The sequence below is a fragment of the Caloenas nicobarica genome, chromosome 17, assembly GCF_036013445.1.
Source record: "Caloenas nicobarica isolate bCalNic1 chromosome 17, bCalNic1.hap1, whole genome shotgun sequence".
Lineage (NCBI taxonomy): Eukaryota > Metazoa > Chordata > Aves > Columbiformes > Columbidae > Caloenas > Caloenas nicobarica.
In genome coordinates, this window is record NC_088261.1 from 3,437,152 (window position 1) to 3,453,173 (window position 16,022).

At 41.6% G+C, this 16,022-nt stretch overlaps 1 protein-coding gene across 1 annotated transcript in view; it reads right to left on the minus strand.

Annotated features, from left to right (window-relative positions):
* Nucleotides 1–1,250: 1,250 nt before the first annotated feature.
* Nucleotides 1,251–16,022, minus strand: part of ULK2 (unc-51 like autophagy activating kinase 2) — a 37,218-nt gene continuing 22,446 nt past the window's right edge. Inside the window, exons 16-28 of the mRNA XM_065646928.1 lie at nucleotides 14,450–14,587; nucleotides 13,245–13,390; nucleotides 12,936–13,016; nucleotides 10,020–10,306; nucleotides 9,703–9,896; nucleotides 9,116–9,225; nucleotides 8,162–8,314; nucleotides 7,231–7,439; nucleotides 5,760–5,938; nucleotides 4,719–4,837; nucleotides 4,206–4,363; nucleotides 3,207–3,342; nucleotides 1,251–3,100 (exon numbers count right to left, since the gene is read on the minus strand). Of these exons, the coding sequence (XP_065503000.1) occupies nucleotides 3,033–3,100; nucleotides 3,207–3,342; nucleotides 4,206–4,363; nucleotides 4,719–4,837; nucleotides 5,760–5,938; nucleotides 7,231–7,439; nucleotides 8,162–8,314; nucleotides 9,116–9,225; nucleotides 9,703–9,896; nucleotides 10,020–10,306; nucleotides 12,936–13,016; nucleotides 13,245–13,390; nucleotides 14,450–14,587 (1,978 nt within the window). The 3' untranslated portion in view covers nucleotides 1,251–3,032. The remainder of the gene's footprint in view (nucleotides 3,101–3,206; nucleotides 3,343–4,205; nucleotides 4,364–4,718; nucleotides 4,838–5,759; nucleotides 5,939–7,230; nucleotides 7,440–8,161; nucleotides 8,315–9,115; nucleotides 9,226–9,702; nucleotides 9,897–10,019; nucleotides 10,307–12,935; nucleotides 13,017–13,244; nucleotides 13,391–14,449; nucleotides 14,588–16,022) is intronic.

Below are 16,022 nucleotides of genomic sequence, written 5' to 3' on the forward strand. Positions count from 1 at the left end.
GCAACAACTCGCACCCCTCAGCTGAAAAATGCTTCTCAGAATAATTATTAGCATCTTAGTTGCTAGTTAAATTAGTTAGATTTCATCCTGTGTATCAGAGGAAGGGCCCAGAGTTCAACTTCTTGCTTATAAAAAGCAGCCAATGTAAAAATCAAAATGTTTTAGATTCCTCTGTCAACATCATACACTATGGAGAGAGTAGAACAAGTACGGAATGTGGTGCTTCAGTAGACGGTAGAGAGCTGAACTAGAAAAGCAGCACACCAAATACCTTCTTTCAAGCTCTTTCAAAAGACTGGGGAAAAAAAAAAAAAGAAGTATTTGGTAGAAACAAGCACCTGCTGTTCAGAGCGGAGAGCTGGAGACAGAGGATGGCTTCAGGACCTTTGTGGAATGAGTTTATGCAGAAAGACAGGCCATGAACATTGGTCTCCTCCTCCTGAACGAAGCAAACAAGAATAGCCCTTTTCTTCTCCTCCTGTTTGTGCAGCTGTAGTCTCGCTGGCAAGAGGGGAAGGAGAAGGAGCTTGAATTCTGAGAAAGAAAAAAAAAAACCAGTGAGTTCTTGGGAAAAGCAGCCTATCTCCTAGACTTGTGCATTAAGGCTTTTGCTTTGTTCCTGGATTAGTGTTCAGATGTATCATTTGCATTCCCCGCTCGCTCCTTCCTCATCCTCTTTTATCATTATGTGCAGGCAGAAGCACAGGGGTTTTGTAAATAAGAAATCGGTAAAAATTTGATAATACAACTAAGAAATACAACAGCCACATGCAGCTCCCGCAGCACACCTCAGCTGGGAGAGGACATTGGCTACATGGTGGACAAAGCCTGGTTTTTGTAAGGCTTGGATTGAAATTGTAACTTACTGCCCGTTTTTGTCAGTCAGCTCTGTATTTGCTGCTCTGGCAGCCCAGACAGCTCCTCTTTGCTAGAGGCAACAAATAAACACCATGTTAAAAGAACATACAACTGTTACCCAGGAACCTACTTACCAGATTCATCTTCAAATCCAAGTTTAAAAAAAAAACCACCAACAACAAAGAGGCATGGTAAATTATTTTCCTAAAGCAAGTGAAAAAAAGCTTTGGGACACTCTGTGCTGGAGCTGCCCAGAGATAATGAACTCGAGCAAATTGCCCCATCCCGCCCCGGCGGCAGGTCCAGCTGCTGAGGGGAGCACCAAGTTCCACCAGATTATTTCGTCAAAGTTAACACCACTGGCCTTTGGTTAGAGAGACACAGAACCTTGGTTTTACCATAGAAACACTTCTAGTGTCAGTATTTATTTTACCTTAATATACATTTATACAGGCCATAATAAAAAGGCTATTACGCAACAGTTCAGTGAGTTATTACCTAGTTTTGAGAATGATGCATGCAATTACAAAGGAGAGGTAGAAACACCGTATTAAAGACCTAAAAATACAAACATTATATAAACAAACACTTTCAAATTAACTGTTGGAATTTCATACAGATAAATAAGGTAAAAAGTACATTACTCTTGTCAAAGTAAAGGAAACACATGGTTATCCAAACACTGAAACAATATTTTGATGTGTAAGCCCTGTACAACTTTGTCAAACAGTTCAGACCACTGTGTTTAAGAGGATTAAAATGATTTTGTCCTGGAGAATGGTTTATTCAAGTATTCAAGCAGTTGAGTAACAAAAAAAAAAAGAGTCCCAAAAATAAAGTATAGGAACTATTTCCAGAGAAGCTGATCTGCCTAAGTACTTTGCAAATTGCTGTCTGGATGATCTCATGGGATGCTCAAAATGATAATGCCTATAAGGCTAAATGAAGCTTCCCACCTCTCCCCCCCAAATGCACACATAATAATCCTGATTTTTCACACACTGTATGTAGATATTCTACATCAATTTATCGGCATCTCAAACCTCAACATTATTTTCCCATTTTGCATGGTTCCTCGCAGAACCTTTCAGTTTACAGTATTTATTGTAATACTGCCCAAGAGACAAACTACAGAGAACTGTCATCACACCCCTAGAGACTGCAGGCATTAATGCACCTATTGCATGCACAACAAAAGATGCAACCAAATCTATATAAAAAGCAAACAACCAGCTCAACATTGCTATTACAGAGAAAGTCCAGAGCAGTAGTTACTCAAGTATTAGACAAATAGGTATAAAATGGAAAGGTTCACATGAATACAAGTTTTTACAGTTTGTTTGAAAGTCTTCTAGAAGCTACATTTGAAATTCTGAAAAGAATTTTATGTACACTGAAATGAAATTCAGCCAAGTCCATTGTGCCTTCTTTCTCTAAATTTTTTTTTATATATAGTTCTTTGAAAATGAATATACAGTTGCTTTAGTAAATTAGTGCAAAATAAAATATTTTGGAAGAAGATCATCAAATTGTATCCGCATCAGCTGAAAACCCACTGGGGATTCTGCATGGATGGAACGCAATTTCTTCTGTTACCACCGTTCCCCTGTGTAAAAGCGCTTTCTCACCATCCCTTCATATGACAAGCTGAGCCATGTTTACAACATGTGAGCTTCGACACAAGCCAGCTTCGCCCCGAAAGCTTCCGACAGTATGTGCATGTGGTTAGGGTTTCCCCGACTCACTCAGTCACATCTTACTGACAACTTAAAAGTATTTTCCACAAACTTCTGAGGGAATCTTCTGAGGGAAATGTCTTTTTGTACCTGATGCAGAAGGATCCACTCTATAAACCTCATAAGGAAAAAAAACAACGAAACAACAAACCTGATCATTCAAGTTCAAAGCACACGTACAAGGATCAATTTGAAATGTGAAGAGAGATTATTTCAAATTTTAGGAAGAAAAAGGAGCTGCTGGATTGGTAAGGCAAGTGTACTTTTGGAATTTCTCCTCTTTGAATACGCTGCTGTTTCTTTGGTAGTCACCACAGAAATATAAGAAGCATCTTCCACGTGGGGCAGAACAAGGACAACAATGAAGCCGTAGTGAAAAAAGTGCAGTATCACTGATGTGGTCCCTTACGTTCACACCATCTGGTCCTCAGGATATCCCTACTGCTCGTACACAGCCACTGTGCTATAGCAAAGCGCGGAAAGCCTTCGCTCGATGCTCGATTTATCTGCAAACAGAGAGGGGTAAAAAAATAGGTGATGACTTCACTGTTATTTTACAATGCATTAATTCCATGCAATTTTCAATACTTTCATTATTTGACATAAACTTACACTTGTGCACATTTTCGATATCTGCAGGGTCTTGCAGTATTTTAGTCAGTCCTTCCAGCAGCAGGGCTGCCTTGTGGTATCGATACGTAATATCTTCGGTTTGCTGAAACATCTCATCCAGAGCTGCTGACTGAACCTGGAATCATTCAGGAGATTCAGTTACGTAAACTGCATTAGACAAGTAATGAAATGAAAAATTCAAACGGAATGATATGAAAGTGTCACTATGAAACTATTTTTGAGCCTTAATTTAGATGATCTGTTTTTATAACTGTAAGACAACAAAGTGTGAGAGAATAGAGCGCCTGTGCTGTATTAACTAAGGGTATTCTGCACACATAAGCTATAAAAACATTTTTTGATCTTTCATGTTTATGCGTGTTACAATATTGAATAAATACGCTTGATCTTATATCTGTGTTCTCCTGTAAAGACAACAAGTTAATTGTGCATGACTACACCATTATCAGGGTGAAGCACAATATTTGCCCGTGTCTTTTGTGTGACAACTGTGTTAAAAGAGACGTCCCTCTCACCACAAAAGCAGTGAAGTTTCCTGTATGGTTACTGCATCTACTCCACGGCAAAGTTTATCAACTACATAAAAAAGCTTCCACATGTTTTCTACTGGTTGTGCCTTGTACAGACAGGCTGATAGAGCTGGTAGATTGATGAAGCTGCTATTGCTGCTTCCAGGCTTTAGTAAGCGCTAGTGGGTGAGATTTCAGTGCACAGGCTGGGAGGCTGAGGAGCTAATTTCCTGGTGTTTATGTACCAAATGTGCTGATCTGGGGGAAATGTCCCCGAGGAACAGCATCTGCCAGGAACTTTAGCCACAGTTAAGGCAGGGCAGGAAAGAGAGTGAAAAACTAACAAAAATTACCATGAGCAGAATTCTGGTAACATACCTTCTATTTTCCTGTTATGTACAAGAGGTATGTGAGAGAAGGAAGCAATTCATCTCAATATCCTCTCATTTAGGTAAAAGGAGTGGCTTACCATTTCTACAGCACAGCTGTAGATGAGTTTCTCTGCAGTTACGCTGTTGATTTCATCAATGAACCTTTGCTTGTCCGAAAAGAACCGATTCAACTTTTCCGTCAATTTCTTGCACATGCTGATACAGAATTTGTATCTCTCATTGAGGCTTTTCACAACTAGAAGAAGGGTAAGAAGAAATTAAAAACAAAAACCAACCAAGCAACAACATAACCTAAGTTCAGCTTTTCCCAGCACTAGCAAAGTCAACCTGTTTAAACTTGTGCTTTTACTGGTGACTTACTCTGCCTCTTCTATGAACTTGGTATATATCAAATAATTTCAAGTTAGTAACTGCCCATTTCTTAATATTTTCTGGCAGTATCTTTGTTAACTATTGAAATTGTGCAATTTTACATATCCACAATTCTCCTGTACAGAAGAAAACAAACAAATGTTGCAACCTAACCTTTTGAGTGATGGATCAGCAAAGAAAATTCACAAGCAAAGCAAATTAGATTATGTTGCACATACCTTGCTTGACAGCGGTGGATGGGTTCAGCTTCCCTGATTTGACCTGTGCTTTGGCAAGATGCAGAGAAGATGCGAGTAACTGGGCAGCTTTCATATACAACACCAGCTGCTCTACTTGTCTAGAGAGGAAGGGGGGGAAAAAAAAGGAATTATGTTTCAAAAGACCTTTCTTGAACACATTCAAGCCATGGGCAGGCACCACTTTTTAATCACAACCCTGCACAGGACCCAGTAGCAGCAGCAAAGGAAGACAGATGTTTAAAATGCAACTCCACCCTTCCCTTCACAAACGCTCTGTCACAAGTCAAGAGTACATGTGCTCACGCAGGAGCTGCAGCAGCAAATACAAACTGCTTTAATGTAGACACTTTAAAAAGGAACACTTATTTGTGTGGACTAACTGCCCGAGGTCAACATCTTACCACAAGCGACTGGGTGTACTTTTCTCACAGTGTCATTTCCTATGCCCCTGGAATTCTGAGTTGTGAAAAGCAAACACTTTGCAGGTGGTTTGTTATTTTTTTTTTCAGGAAGAAGGCAGGAAGTGGAACTGCCCTTTCCCACCACTCCGAATTTCTCATATTTCTCCTTGCTTCTCATTTTGTATTAGGGCTGATTGGCTTCACTAAAAAAGGTCAAATTTGGACACTGTTTCCTCCTTCCCAACCTCCACCTCAGTGCTACCGCTTCGGCCTGGCCAAAAGGAACAGGAGAGGGCTCAGACCTGACAGAACGTGGAATACAAGCTCCCAGGCTTAGAAACGCTCTCCTGAACCTCCAGCCCAAATTCCTCACCACTTTCCCCAACTTCTGTGCCAGGCAAGAAAACACTGTCCTTTTATTTGTCTGCTAGCAACTGTCTCTCTATCCTTCGCTCTATCCTTCCGATCTGTCTTCAGTTGTTAAAAATGTTTTCCTATAAAATGTTCTATACAGTAAAACAACCACTCTCAACAAAAAGAGGGCACGGTTTGCCTGAATACATTTTTGATGTATTCAACATTCGCTAATTCTCTTGATACTATTTGACCGCATACTTACCCCCATTCTTTGCTTAGCTGGCTGATCTGATCAACAACTATGCTCTCTTGGATTTGGTACAGCGACACTGCAGAAGTACACAGGTCTGGGTTTCCTCCTCGTACTGCTGTCAGATCCAGAACACATTCTGTAAATGTCAGCATCATGTTTAGATGACGCAGTGTATCTGTATGTTCTCTCTGTCAGAGGGAAAGACGACAACAATTTAACCATTATCAGCCATAAGGCAAACAAGTACACTTAAAACTCTTGCCAATCACTTGAGGATTTCTTGGTATGTCAATTCTAGGCAGAAATCACACTGTAGCAGAGCCAGCACTAGGGACTACAGAACCAAACGGGTCCAAACAGATCAACAAATAGTAACTTGTTCTGTCTTTGTTAATGATTTCAAGATACTGTAGCTTATCCTTAAGTGTCTTTCAACAAAGCCAAAGGAATTCGGACATGGACTTCTAAGTTTGTTGAAACCTGAGCAACTAAAGAAATCACAAGTGGGACATATTACTTCTTACTGTATTATCAGCAACCCGAAAATATGCTCGGCACTTGTATGAGAAACCAGAAGGAACATTTATTATATAACGGACTTGATATGTAGAAGAGAACTGACGTAAAGTTACATACTGATCTGCTTCACTCTAATTTACACTTAGATCTAGAATTATATTGTGTTAAATGGTGGCTGTTGCCAAAGTTTACAATTTAAACTAAACAACTTCAATTGGAGATATCTCACTGCTTCTTGGAGACTAAACACTTACTACATTCATAGTCTCTGCTCAAAAAAAAAATTAGCCATCAAAACTAATCAAACATATCTTAGCAATATGTATAATATTTTATTAGCAACACAGGTCTAAATAAATTTTAAACTCTGTCTGTGGGAAGAATCCAGTGTGCTGTCAAACATTCATGTTATAACATATAGATTTGATAGGGATCCAAACACCTTCCAGCAAGATGTGGATGACAAACCAGAACGGCAATCTGCCTTGCAAAATTTACAGTCCAAGGATAACATTCTGGTGAAAGATTACCCCAATTTGTGTTTTTAAAGTGTCACTCCTCCACACATTTTGAAAAATAGAGGACACTCTTCCCACAAGTAGGATGTAATGTCATCCACTGGCTGTGAAGACGTGGTTAAAAACAATGGCCAGAGGAACATTGCTGCTGTCAGCATCAATGTCCAGACACTTGGCATTAAAACAGACGCCTCTCTGGAAGGCTCCGGTGAACAAAAGCAGCCACGTGCCTTTGGTTACCTATTCGAACACATGAAATACCAGGAGTAACTACCAAAGAGACATTAGCCGCAGTTGATACAGGAATATTTTCGAGATCTTAAAAAGGAATACGTGAGATAGTGAAGAGGAAACTACAAAGTGCACTGAGCAGTCCCGTTTTTACCATGTCTCTGTTTTAGCAGCATTATACATTATAAAACATTAAATTATTTTTTCTATACCTCCATTAAAGTTTCCTCAGGCAATTCGGGAGCTTCAAAAGTGATAAAGCCCTCTAAGCTGGGAGGCGAAGTACCATAAGGCATGTACTTCAGACTCGGAGCTGCCTCGGCTCCCGGAGGAGAAGAACCCATATAAATACCAGGAGGAGAGCCCATATATACACGGCCACTAGTAGAGCAGAGAGACCCTCCAGAACTGTTTGATCCAACTACAAGAAAAATAACACACACATTCAGTCTAAAAGGTTGTTCCATCTCGCAGCGCTGGGGCTGCGGACGGTAGCAAATGAAAATCAGTAGTCATCACCAATTCACTCTTGGCAGGCTCTCCTCACCATTTCTTGCATCGCTCTGTAGAGAATGCAAAGGCTACACCTTAATGAAAAGTGACTTTTTATAACACACATTCTGGGAAATTGTTGACAAGGATTCCAAGGCAGACAGTCCAATGGTACAGAGCAAAGGTTGTGCTACAGTTCACAACAGCACGCTGCTGCAGACCCCTGCTCATCCCGAGCAGATGGAGGCCTTCACCTTCAGATCTTTGATATTTGGCAACATAGCTGCCACGTGCGGAAATGCAGGCAGCTCACAGCCCTTATGTGCTGTTTCTGGTACAATGAACAGCAGCAGGCAAAAACGCAGAATCAGAAATCTAACTTTCCCTCTCCACTTTTGTCACCAAGATCTATTATATGTCCTGTGGTGGAGTAAAGCTGCGTACACAGGAGGTTGCCCATCACTGTACTGCAAATCCACGCCCCTGGCCCTCTCTTTAGGAGAGAAAAGGCAGAGGTCATCTGATATTAATCTACTTTACAAAGCACTTTTACTGTACCGCCTAGAAGAGCTGCTGCACAAGGCAGTAAGCAGAAGTGGGCAAGCCTAAATACTGCTTGAGGACAGTCCATAGTTGTCAGGAAAGTCTTACCTGAGGTGGTTCTTGTTCTGAGGACCATATGGGTGCAGGTAGGAGGGGTGGCACTGCTTGGAGGGGACCCGACAGTAAACATGACAGCCCGAGAACTCACCCCGCTTCCCATGGCAGGAGGTGCCACTGCAATTCCATACGCCCCTGCTGGAGCTGCAAGAGGAAATTTCAGCAAGTGAGTCCATATTACGTATAATCATACCACTAAGTAATTATGTGCAGCAAACTGGAACACAGCAACACAACGTGCTTTGATGTAAACCCAAGACTTGGACTAGTTAGAAGTTCGGACAGCACATAAAACCAGCTGAGTGGACAGACTTGGTGATACACAAAAGAGTCGAGATGCAGCCTTCAAGTATCTTTTTTACTTCCAATCTCTCTCTGCTGTACCCCCGCCTAGAAGAGAGCAACAGAGGCTCTCTGAGAGCCTGAGGACAATGCCATCCCATAGCAAAATATTAATACAACAGAAAAATTCTAAAGGCAGAGCACAGCAGGTTTGGGGGCTACAGAGCAGCCCTGTCTGCAGAACCAAGGTGAGAACTCCCAGTGGCCACTTAGGGCAAGGGACAAGCTGGGGGAGGGAGGAGGAGAAAAATGACCCAGAATTATATACATTTGCTTTCATGTGAAAACAAGGCAGAATTAGGAAATGAAAGAGCCACAAACATTGTATTAAAAATAAAACCAAACTCCTCTAACCAGTATAGGCAGTTGAGATATTTCTGTGTTTAGCACAGAAATAGATATATTATCGTCTCAGTTATTTTTAAAGCTATACTAAAGAAATGGAACATATTCCCTTAAAGATTTTTTTAAAAAGCCTTCTGTACCGAGACTAAAAATTGTCAGAGCCAATTACCAAAGCTGGAAGCAGAACTGTATCTGGTTGGCACTCCATAAAAACCCCAGCACATAAAGACAACCTGGATGTATCAGTGTGCTCCTTACCCGTGTCCATCGGTCGCTCTGTGTTGAGACTGTCCGTACTGCCTTGGTACAACTGGCCACCAAGGGTCATCTTTACCTGTTGATCTGACAGCTTCCCAGTACTAACAGATCTAGACAGAAAAACGTATGAATTCACAAAAAAGTTCTTTTCAGCAAGACCTTCCTATCTGACTTGCAACCAAGGCTGACTTTCAGATTCTTGGTATTTATTACAGAGAACTCTTCAACAAAAATGCAGAAAATCTCAAAAACTCACTGTTCATCATGGACCTAGTGAAACAGAGCTAACCATACAGACTTTGTCTCAAAAATTTATATTGCAAACTTTATCATATAGATTTTTCAAGCAAAAACTGAACAGGACAGAGACAATGAAAATTCCATATTCAGATAATCAAACCAGAAGAGAACTAGACAGCAAAACAAAGCACTCCAGGAAGTCCATGCTATATTTATACACAGTACAAAATGTTTTTGTTGTACACAAACTTCAGCACCTCCTCACCACAAGCTTTCTGCATGCAATGGACATTCTTCTGCCAAGTCACCCACCCAGCTTTACAGGTTATAAATCCTATAGTGCCCACCTGCCAAATGTGGTTTTACTGTGCTGTTCTCCTGCTTGCTTTTCAGCTCCTTGGGTCAAGTGGAAGTGCGTGAAATCCCTTGGGTCGGTGATGTCTTTAGGCTGCAAGGGGGTCTCTCCCGAGCCCTGGCGATTAGCCAGGGCCAGCAAGTTTGAGGACGCTTGAGTTTTAGGTATTTTGAAAGGAGCTGTTGCCTTTAAGAATCAAGACCAGGAACACACAAGAAGCAATGTCAGAACCCCAAAACATTCTTGGGAATTGTTTCAAGCGGTGTGTTACCACTTCACATTTTACTGACAGTGGCAAACTTAACAAACCTTTGTAGGAGAGCCAATGATGGTTGGTAACGGAGTTTTGAACAGCCAGTCTGAGCTCCTGGGTGATGATCCCATGTGTTTGGTCGGTGATGTTCCCAAGCTACCCGGCCTACTCGGTTGTGGAGAATGACTGTATCCATACCCAGCATAGGATGGGCACACTGGGTCTGAATGCTGTTTTCTGAGTTTCTGCTTGTTTTGGTAAATATCTGTGAGAGTAGGAGCACTCTGCAACCTCGCTCCCATCAAAAGTGACTGAGGAGATGGACATGGTGGTATCGGAGAGCCTGTGGGGATGAAAAACAATGAAGGAAAATTCTGCTTACTTGGAAACTGTATCGATGAAGCCCAAAATGCCAGAGATCAACATTAAACTGAAAGGAGATGGGACTGTAAATATCGTGAGATGTTGTTTGATCATCAGGTCACTAGACGGCAAGGAGAACAGATTTAGCCTGCCAGCTCTTCGAACTAAGGCTACATTACACTGATGAGACGTTCAAGCTGCCAAATAGGCAAGATTTCAGGGTGACAGCTGTACTGGCAGCTGCAGTACCTCTGGCAACCTGCATCAAGACAAATAAAGTGGTTGGATTCAGCAGGAATGGCATAACCGATACTGAAATTTCAAGTGCAGCCGCCAAGACTGTAGGCTGAATAGAGGTTCTAAAGTACTGGAATTATAGCCTTGCAAACAAGTGCGTGAATGCAACATCACATGTTAATGACTTGTTTTGTACATAACGACTTCATTTGCAGCCACAAAAGGCAGCTCATCTCATGGCTCCTGCAAGAAAACTAGGTACCAAAAAGAACCCAATTATTCCAATGAAACAGTTTGGGATTGTTACTTTGGGCATTTACTTTTCAGCCCACCAGTCCAAATCTTATGAACATCTCACGTACTCAAAGGTGCCCTTCCCCTTTCAAAATAAGGAACTTGAAATTTGATGAAATGGTCTCTTCCTTGTGGTATTTTTACGTCTCATGATGAGGAACTGTGCACAGTTAAACAGTACATAAGACTTCAGCTTTATGACCACAGCTTCCCAGATAAAATGCCTGTCTTTGCAACCTCAAAGAGCTGACACTGAAGTGACAATTGCACTCTTAAAAAAAAAAAAAAGGCAAAATGAAAGTGAACCGTAACGAGATTTTCAAGAGCTGGCCAAGACAATCTTCTGAAATAGGCTCCGTGTCATACATGCATGCTCAAGAAACTATCACAAACTCTTTGCAGTTCGCTCAGTGAAGTGCCCATCTGTTAAGACACATCCTTCTACCTCCTTAAGCCTATGCTTTTGCCAGTTAGATTCCGAATATAAGCTACTTCATCTTTATTTCATTCCGCTCCATTAAACAGTAGGTTTTAGAACAGCCTTTCTGCCTGCAGCTCCAGCAGCGGGATCAAGTCTATTTCTCATTAACTTCCCGGCCAAGAATTCGCTTGTTCAAAATCCCTCTCATAGCACCGAAAGTCCTCACCTGTTGTTTCAGAAACCAGCCTTAAATCTCACTCATTACTGTTCTGTGTCACTGCCACCACAGGAAGGCTTCTGAATTAGAAGTTTGTCCTCTGCTGCCACTGGCAGCGAGAGCAACTCAGTTCAGAAGCTACATTACGACAGAATCTCCAGTCCTTAGAAACTCTCACCACAGATGACCTCACTTCACCCAGAAGCAAAAGACAGCTTTCCCAGAGCCATTGAAACGCTGAGAAACAGACTTGCTGCAATTTGTGGTATGTTACAAATAGAAATACCACTGCAGTCATTTGAAATTGAGGAAAAGAATGCAGGAAGCAGATGAAGAAATGAAACATTAAATACCCTTAGAGCCATAAAAACAGTGCTGTGGTCTGTTACAAGTCAGCTTAACACTGGCAAAGTCACTAAACCAACAGCCCTACAAAATGCTATCCCAAGAAGTAATGCAGCCAAAAAAGCATACACAGCTTTGTATTCTCTTCACATACTTTTTTTAAGAGACTATTTCAAATCTGAGGATTAGCTCGTTCCTCGTCTTCTGTTGAGACTGACAATGGCACAGCAATTTTGAAGGCAATTTGTGAGACATCATAGATCTTATTTCATACAGATGAAACCATTCCCAGATATTTAAAATGTGTCTACTTCAAGACTGAAGGCCCTGTCATCTCCAGATGATTTTGGAAAGTGTTTAAATAGAGGAAAAACCCACAATGCAGTTTCAAACACCACCTCTTAGGAAGTCAAAATAAAGAGTATACCTAGTATTTTAGTCAAAGAAGAAACTGCACCCAAAATATGCACAGAGCAAAAGAACATGTTGCTGAATTGCAAATTCTTATGCCTGATCCTTCTGGCATCACAGTGCGATTCCATCTTTAACAGTCTCAGAACATCTTCAAGTCCTATTTCTCCCTGATTTTCTTTTTTCCTGCTGGCATGCCACAATAATTTATGACTTGGAAAGCTTACTGAATGCTTAGCAACACAAACATCAGATCCCAGTCGATTTCCTAAGGGAATGATGAAAACGTGCTGCACGTTGTACACTAGCAGTTCTTCCTCCCTTTTCTAAGGACCGGTACGACAGAGCTGGTCTAGCAAAACCAGGTTCTGGGAAGCATGTCACTACCATTCATTGTAATCCAACCACCTCCATCCCTGTTCAAAGACAGACATTGTCAGAGTTGCTTTTTCATCTTGAGAAACAGAAACTTCAGTTGCTCTCTTATTGTGTAGGGAATTAGTTATGGGGAAAAGTGAATTGATAGAGCCACAGCTGGGCTACGTTTCAACAGAAACTCAGCACACCACTTACCCAGTGTCCCTATTAACCTGTACTAATGATTATTGGCTCTCCTCCCCCTTCACAAAACGCTGTAGAAACTCCATCAAAATAGCACCAATCGCATTGACCAAAGTCACTCACCTGAGAAGTTTCTACTCCTTGACTCATGTCCTTGAAGCTGGCCGCAACAACAGTGTCCAAGCTGCTCAGGTATGGTTCCAACTAAGCAAACAAAATCAAAACGTATTTTATACTTTATACTTCACCTACAGGTGAAGGCAAAGCAAAATACAACCTACTGAGTTTACTTCTGTAAGTCATTTAACATAAATTATTTCTGCAGATGTGACCTAGCTGGGCAAATTTTAAGAGAATTTCAAGCAAGAATTAGTTTTCTGAATTACTGTTTGAGATAAACCTTCACTAATTGCCAAGAATTTACAGGCTTACCTAGTGGTGAAGGAGAATATGGTCTAGAAGATCCTGTGGACAGCCTGCGCCCGACGCCCTGGGCCGTGTCAGCTGGTACTGGAGAACAGGAGCCCATCTTCATGAAGCCCATTGGGCTGGTATTTGAGCGTCTCACAACTCCAGCTCTAAGAGGGTGAAAAGTGCAGTTACACACACTATAGTAACTGTGGTTCCTCAATACCAGCTTCAGAATCTCTTAAGCAGTATAATGATCAGTTAAATACTGATATTTAAAGAGAAAACGATGACCTTGAAGCTTATTAATATAATAACTTAAGCTAAGCTTCCCATACTGAAAACAAGAAAGATTTAATTCCCTTTTTTTCACACTGTGTTTTTAATTTTTAATGCCGTAACAGTCTGTTAACTGGAGAAAATGAAAACAGATATCCCTAAGTACATGGATTCCTAATCATCAAACAACTCAATCATCAGATTTTTAATTTTACAATCAAGTGCAATGTATTGCTGCAAATGCCCATTTTTATGGTAGGAAAAGGAAGGAATCTACAACAACAATTATGACAAAGTTTTAAATATTTCATCTGGTATACAGGTCAGATAACTGAAAACATTAGAGAAGTCCCTTTCCTCTAAATAAGTGAGGCAACTATTATAAAATCAGATATCCTGAAAAAAATGCAAGCACCCATAGCTTTTGTTTTTGTAAAGATCTCCAGAGTTCTGAGCAGTCTGAGTCTTTGACCTTTACCACCTTGGAGCTTTGTAATAAGACAAGCTGGTTAACTAGCATGCCAAAAATTGTTTCCTTGATATTCTACAGAACAATGCATTAATCTCATCACTACATGTGTGAAAACAAAACATAACCTATTATTAACTTTATGATGTAATGACATATAATATACAAAGAGGAATAAAGAAGCAAGACTTCATCTATTTACCTTCTTGGGTTGCATGTCAGTGAAAGAACAAGCTCATTTTGTTTTCATGAAAAATGTCAAGTGCCCACCCAGCAATCTCGAGATTGTGAAGGACCATTATTTGTTATCATTAAAATACCTCTTTAGTATGTTTGTGTGCAGGGGAAAAAAAAAAAAAAAATTACATCAGCGAGAAAGCACGGACATCTGTCAGGGTACAAACACAAACTGGAACCAAGAAAAAGGAGTTAAAACCAAACAAACAGAAACAAAACAACACAGAAACAAGCCCAAACTCACCTTGGTGACCCGTGGGGGTTTGACACGGGGCTGGCAGTAGAGGAGAGGTTCTGTTCTATGCGCTGGTAGTTCCGTAGCTGAGTGGGAACTGGGATGGGTGCCGTTTCGCTGCGGGGGGATACGGAAGGCTGACAATGCCTGAAGTTGAAAGGTACAGAGACAGGAGATGAACACAGGTAGGTAAGTCTCTCTCCGAATTGTACCATTGCTGAAATTTCTCAGAGAATCTGAGAGACAGGCAAATAAGCTGCTTCTGCTCTTGCTGGACGCAATTTGGTCTTAGTTTCTTCTCATCTAGACCTAAAACTTCACAGAAGAAGATCAGGAACTGTGTGTTACTACCCGCCTCTCTTACACCGGCTAGTACCAGCCCAGGCACTCGGTCACGCATCGCAGCCACCTCCAGGTCCCTCAGGTTTCCTGCCCATCGGCCCGCGCTGTTTACCACACTCCAAAATAGCATTCTAGGAAAACCCGCTGCGCTAAGAACAGGAAGTTCAGCCGCGGGGCTGGAATGTGCACAAAAGCCACTAAAGCACGGCCAGAGATATCCCAAGAGACACCATGAACTTGCAAAAGGAAAACACTTTATGTAAGCAAGCCCTGATAAAATGACCAAAGCCACACACCTGAACATTAAATCCACAGACCAGAATGGCAGATTAGCGTTACCCAAGTTCAACCGCAGTGTCAGTGCCCTGGCTTACCTCAGTGTACTGTCTGATAAGGAAATCACACCACTGCAATGTAATCAGTTACCAACACTTTTAAAGGAAGAGAAAATTCAGCAAAATGAATTTCAATCTAATGGGCTTTTTTGGAGGATAAGCAGTATCTGGTCCTTTATTGACCAGCTCTCCTGAGAGAGAAAATGTAAAAAAAGTTCTACCACAATCTCTAGAAAACAAGCAGTTACAGCACTCACTGCATGCCTACAGCTGAACAGAAATCTGGGTTTCTGACTCTATTTGTCCCCTTCGCTTTGCTACCTCTGCAAATGAAATACTACTTCCTAACAGGCATAGAACTTCCTTAGAAAAAGAAAAGTTCTTTGTCCTTCAATCACTACCCAGTTTCTAGATACTACAGAGTAACTTGGAAGCCAGCAGTGAGCAGAGTCAGCGGAAGATCTGAAACACACCGAGGTGGCACAGGGTGGCTCCCAAAGCCCGACCTTGGGGAGAAGAGAAGCAGAAGTTTTTTAACCTGTGGCAGTGGCACAGAGGAGGCCGTAAAGGCGCTTCAACTTTTAAAGGCCTCGGCGTGGAAAATGCCTTTTCCTGCTCTCCCACAGCCTTGCAGGTACAGCTGAGCAAGCTCTGTGAGCCATGAGCGACGTGGAGGCAGCGATGCCGTGTTGGCGTGGTGGAGAGGCACAGGACAGTACTTGCCCTCCCATCAGGGCTCCCCAGCTCCAGCATCCCCCAGTCTGACGTGGTTTGTTACTGGTTAGAGAAAACGCAACACGGATGCGTGCAGAGTCGCATGCAAATCTTGTTTCTCTGAGATCCAGAGAATAAAATTAGCAACTAACCACAGGGGAGTGAACCACCTTGACCTATTCTGCCCATTC